This window comes from Leptonychotes weddellii, chromosome 9, assembly GCF_054177405.1.
Source record: "Leptonychotes weddellii isolate Sample4059 chromosome 9, ASM5417740v2, whole genome shotgun sequence".
NCBI classification, from domain to species: Eukaryota; Metazoa; Chordata; class Mammalia; order Carnivora; family Phocidae; genus Leptonychotes; species Leptonychotes weddellii.
The window spans coordinates 104,186,892-104,192,628 of record NC_138377.1 but is presented as its reverse complement, the minus strand read 5'-3'; the positions used below and the strand labels follow the sequence as shown (position 1 = coordinate 104,192,628).

At 37.4% G+C, this 5,737-nt stretch overlaps 1 protein-coding gene across 7 annotated transcripts in view; it reads right to left on the bottom strand.

Annotated features, from left to right (window-relative positions):
• Positions 1-5,737, bottom strand: part of HERC2 (HECT and RLD domain containing E3 ubiquitin protein ligase 2) — a 236,769-nt gene that overhangs the window by 143,608 nt on the left and 87,424 nt on the right. For all 7 annotated transcript variants that reach the window (XR_014148742.1, XM_081831489.1, XM_081831490.1 and 4 more), the window contains one exon: positions 1,104-1,282. Coding sequence is in view for 6 of the 7 variants with exons in the window: in XM_081831489.1 (XP_081687615.1) it covers positions 1,104-1,282 (179 nt within the window). In the remaining variant the exon portion in view is untranslated. The remainder of the gene's footprint in view (positions 1-1,103; positions 1,283-5,737) is intronic.

Below are 5,737 nucleotides of genomic sequence, written 5' to 3'. Positions count from 1 at the left end.
ACAAACTGAGGGTTCTAGAGGGGAGGGGGATGGGAGGATGGGTTAGCCTGGTGATGGGTATTGAGGAGGGCACGTTCTGCACGGAGCACTGGGTGTTATGCACAATGAATCATGGAACACTACATCTAAAACTAATGATGTAATGTATGGGGATTAACTTAACAATAAAAAAATAAAAATAAAAATAAAATAAAAATTTTTAAATTAAATTTCAATGTAAACGCACATTTATGTGGTAGAGAAGTATGATAGGATGATCAATAAAGACTTTTTTTCCCCATTGTAAAAAAAAAAAAAGTCTGCTCTTAAAACAGTATGGAGGTTCCTCAAAAAGTTAAAAATAGAACTACCTTATGATCTAGCAATCATACAACTGGGTATTTACCCAAAGAATACAAAAACACTAATTCAAAGGGATATAGGCACCACTATGTTTACAGCAGCATTATTTACAATAGCCAAATTATGGAAGCAGCTCAAGTGTCCATCAATGATGAATAGATAAAGATGATGTGGTGTGTGTGTGTGTGTGTGTGTGTGTATATACACACAAAGCAATATTGATTCAGCCATAAAAAAAATGAAATCTTGCCATTTGCAATGACATGTATGGAGCTAGAAAGTACAATGCAAAGGAAAATAAGTCAGAGAGAAAAAGACAAATACCATATGATCTCACTCATACGTAGAATTTAAGAAACAAGACAAATGAGCAGAACGGGGAGGAAAAAAAAGAGAGACAAACCAAGGAACAGACTCTTAATCAGAGAACAAACTGATGGTTACCAGAGGGAACGGGAGCGGGGTGGGTGGGTGGGGGGGATGGGTTAAACAGGTGATGGAAATTAAGGAGTGTACTTGTGATGAGCACAGGGTAGTTTACAAAGCTGCTGAATTACTACATTGTACACCTGGAACTAATATAACACTGTAAACTAACTGGAATTAAAATAAAAACTAAAAAAAAAAAAAAAATGTCTGCTCTTTACCCCAAAACTTATTCAAGGTAACTTTCAGAGTATTTCCTCAATACCCGAAAACATTTTTCAGACCTTAGTGAAAACCAATAATCCTCCTATTAAAATATATCTAATACTATTTACCTAAGAAGCTGTTGTATGAGCTGAACCAAAGGCAAACACTGTTTTCCAGAAGATTCATAGATCCCTGTATTAATAAGATCTTTATCCAATGGAGTCCTACTTCTGTGAAATGTTGAGGCATTGGCTTCTTGTTCATCAATTTCTTTTTCCTTCTGTGCTTCTTTTTTGGCTTCTATATCCTGTAATTCATAAAACAGAAACTGGTTACCAGTTATCTTAGGAGCAAGTGTGAAGGCACCCTGGGCTGAGCTCTGACCCCAGCCTCTTTGCACTAACTCATAAACCGCCTGATGACACTGGCCCACGCCCACCTGTCTGAAATCCCATTACTCAGGTGCTCAGTTTCTAAACAGACTGCTTGTCTTATAAATCCAATGTCCAGGCTGCCATTGCTGATGGTCTCCAGCTTCCTTCTGGGAAGTCCCTAAAATCTTTACTCCTGATCTCAAAAATACCCAATGCGATCTGCCCCATACATGCACAGTCTGTTTTGCAAACATGAAGCAAGAACCCAAGAATGAGAAGATATATTCCCGATGAAACATGTGTTCAGAATACAGAAAGAATTCTTACAACTCAACAATTAAAAGATAAATAAACCAATTTAAAATAAGCAAAGGATTTGAACAGACGTATCTTCAAAGAAGATATATAAACGGCTACTAAGCACATGAAAAGATGCTCCACATTATTAGTCATCAAGGAAATTCACACCTGTTAGGATGGCTATAATAGAAAAGTTGGGAGAGTAGCAAGCATTGTCAAGAATGTGAAAAACTAGAACCCTCATACATTCCTACTGGGGATGTAAAATGGCACAGCCACTTAAGAAAAAAAATGTGGCCATTCTTCGAAACACTAAACATAGAGTTAACATAAAACTCAACACCTCCATTCCTAGGCATACACCTGCAAGAAAAAAAAAATATGTCCACACAAAAACCTATACACAAATGTTTATAACAGCATTTTCATAATAACTTAAAAGTAGAGACAACTAAATGTCAATCAGCTGATGAATGTATAAACAAAATGTGCTACACCCATACAATGGAATATTATTTAGCAATTTTAAAAAATGAAGTACAACATAAATAAACTTTGAAAACACTAGACTAAGTAAAAAGAAGCCAGACATAAAAGGTCACATATTGTATAAATCAATTTATATGAAAAGTCCAGAGCCAGAAAATCTTTCAGAGACAGAAAGTACATTAGTAGCTGTCAATGGCTAGGAGGAATAGGGAATAGGGGGTGACTGTTAAGGGGCACAGAGTTTCTTTTTGGAGTAATGAAAATGTTCTGAAATTAGATAGTGGTGATGATGGTTGCACAACTCTGTGAATATACAAAAAAAAACACTGAATTATACACTTTTTAAAAGAGTGAATTTTACAGTATGTGAATTAGATCTCAATAAAGCTATTATTTAAAAAAAGGAAACAAAAAAGCGAAAAACAGAAATAGGAGGTATCTTTACCAGTCAAATACAACCAATATTCATGAGGACTTACTATGTACCAAGCATTGCTCTAGTGACCAAATTTACTGTGAAAAAGCCAAAAAGTTCTTTCTTTCTGGGCTTTATTTTCTAACGACAAAAGCCAGAACAGTCTAAACACCAATAGTCCTTCCCAGTCCTGAGTAGTGTGGGGAGGAAGACCCAATCTTAGTGGTGGGATTGGAACTGGGCTACCCACCCTTAAGGATAAGAAGGCAACACGAATCAGAAAGGTCAAAAATGTGCATGCTTGGGGCACCTGGGTGGCTCAGTCAGTTAAGCATCTGCCTTTGGCTCAGGTCATAATCCCAGGGTCCTGGGATCAAGCCCCACATCAGGCTCCCTGCTCAGTGGGGAACCTGCTTCTCTCTCTCCCTCTGCCTGCCACTCCCCTGCTTGTGCTGTCAAATAAATAAATAAAGTCTTAAAAAAAAAAAAGTGCATGCTTTTGACCCAGCACAATTTCATTTCTAGAACCTTTTCCTAATTATCATTCTTATACTCAATGACTTATAATCTATAAAAATATATTTATAGTAGTAAAAATATCTAGAACTTAAATTGTCAATAATGGGCTGTTAAAAAAAAAAAAAAGGAATAAGAAGGAATTCCCTTTCCATATGACAGACTTCCCCAAAGCAACAGAACAAATGGACATAATAAAATATTCAACACAGAAGACATGGCAACTTTATAAGTAAAAAAGACACAAATTGATATATCATTGAGACTAATTCTAGCACCATAAACAGTATCATTAGTAAACAACTGCATCTTTAAAAATATGGAAGACAGGGCGCCTAAGTGGCTCAGTCGGTTAAGCAGATGCCTTCGGCTCAGGTCATGATCCCAGGGTCCTGGGATCGAGCCCTGCATCGGGCTCCCTGCTCAGCCGGGGACCTGCTTCTCCCTCTCCCTCTGCTGTTCCCTCTGCTTGTGCTCTCTCTGTCAAATAAATAAATAAATCTTTTAAAAAAATAAAAAAATAAAAATAAATAAAAATCTGGAAGACCATACACCAAAACTATTAACAATGGATACTGGTATATTAATTCCTAAATGATGAGATTTTTGTTTATGCCTTTTTGTAGCTTCATAACAATTTTAAAATAAATGGCCATTAGTTATCTTGTTTTATGCACCTTAATTATATAGATCACAATCTATATATCTCTGTAGCCTCTCTACTCCCTGTTAACAGTTTCCCTCCAACACCCCCCCCCCAAAGGTCCCTCCCTCTCTCCAACAGGAAATGAAGAATAAACATTTGCTAAATAAATTAATAGGTTCTAGAGTTCAGCGTCACTTCTGATTTGCCTCCCTCTCAATTTTCATCTTATTTTTCCTTCCCTTCCCCTATGTTCACTTGTTTTGTTTCTTAAATTCCTCATACGAGTGAAATCATATAGTATTTGTCCCTCTCTGACGACTTATTTCACTTAGCAAAATACCCTCTAGTTCCATCCACATCATTGCAAGTAGCAAGATTTCATTCTTTTTGATGGCTGAGTAGTATTCCATTGTATATATACACCACATCTTCTTTATCCATTCATCTGTCGATGGACATCTTGGCTCTTTTCATAGTTTGGCTATTGTGGACATTGCTGCTATAAACACTGGGGTGCATGTGCCCCTTCAAGTCACTATGTTTGTATCCTTTGGATAAATACCTAGTAGTGTAATTGCTAGGTTGTAGGGTAGCTCTATTTTTTAACTTTTTGAGGAACCACCATCCTGTTTTCCAGAGAGGCTGCACCAGTTTGCATTCCTAACAACAGTGTAAGAGGGTTCCCCTTTCTCCACATATTCACCAACATCTCTTGTTTCCTAAGTTGTTAATTTTAGCCATTCTGACTGGTGTGAGGTGGTGTCTCATTGTGGTTTTGATTTGTATTTTACTGATGCTGAATGATGTTGAGCATTTTTTCAGTGTCTGATGGCCATCAGTATGTCTTCTTGGAGAAACATCTTGAGGGGCAATGGGTGAGAGGAAGGGATAATTGGGTGATGGGCATTAAGGAGGGCACTTAATGTAATGAGCAGTGGGTGTTATATGCAACTGATGAATCACTGAACTCTACCTCTGAAACTAATAAATAAATAATAGGTTCTAAAAATACTGCTTGGGTCATGTCAAGGTTACTGTCTGACCCACATGTGGACTGCCTCTGCCTGTTCACTATCACTGCTCCCATCAGGCAAGGTGTCACATGGAGCTTTGTGGAGAAGAGGAAGAAAAGGAAGAGGCTTGGAGTCAGCAAACCTGCCATTCACTAGTCTTGACACCTTAGCAAATCACTATAGTTCTATGGTACTTATGTTCACAACTGTAAAATAAAAATTTAAACCACTTTTTCCACTCAACAAAGTTGACAAAGTTAAAAGAGAAAATGAAAGTAAAGTACACAGCACAGTACCTGGAAAATAACAGCTACACAAAGAACTGTCATTGTTCCTAACATTATATATACGATTTCTTCTATTTTTTTTCAATTTAATCAAAGTATTTAGGTATGTTTTCAAAGATATTTTTTATTTAAATTCAATTAATAACATATAATGTATTATCGGTATCAGAGGTAGAGGTCAGTGATTCATCAGTCTTATATAATACCCTGTGTTCATTACATCCTGTGCCCTCCTTGATGTCCGTCACCCAGTTACCCCACCCCTCAACCCCCACCTCCAGCAACCCTCAGTTTATGTCCTATGATTAAGAGTCTCTTATGGTTTGTCTCCCTCTCTGATTTCGTCTTGTTTTATTTTTTCCTCTCTTCCCCTATGATCCTCTGTTTTGTTTCTTAAATTCCACGTATGAGTGAGATCATATGATAATTGTCTTTTTCTGATTGGCTTATTTTGCTTTTAATATACTTAACTTCATCTAATTTCATCAGTGTGAGTTTTTAAATAAAAAACTACTGTAACTATGGGGCGCCTGGGTGGCTCAGTTGGTTAAGCGACTGCCTTCGGCTCAGGTCATGATCCTGGAGTCCCGGGATCGAGTCCCGCATCGGGCTCCCTGCTCGGCAGGGAGTCTGCTTCTCCCTCTGACCTTCCTCCCTCTCATGCTCTCTGTCTCTCATTCTCTCTCTCTCAAATAAATAAATAAAATCTTTAAAAAAAAAAA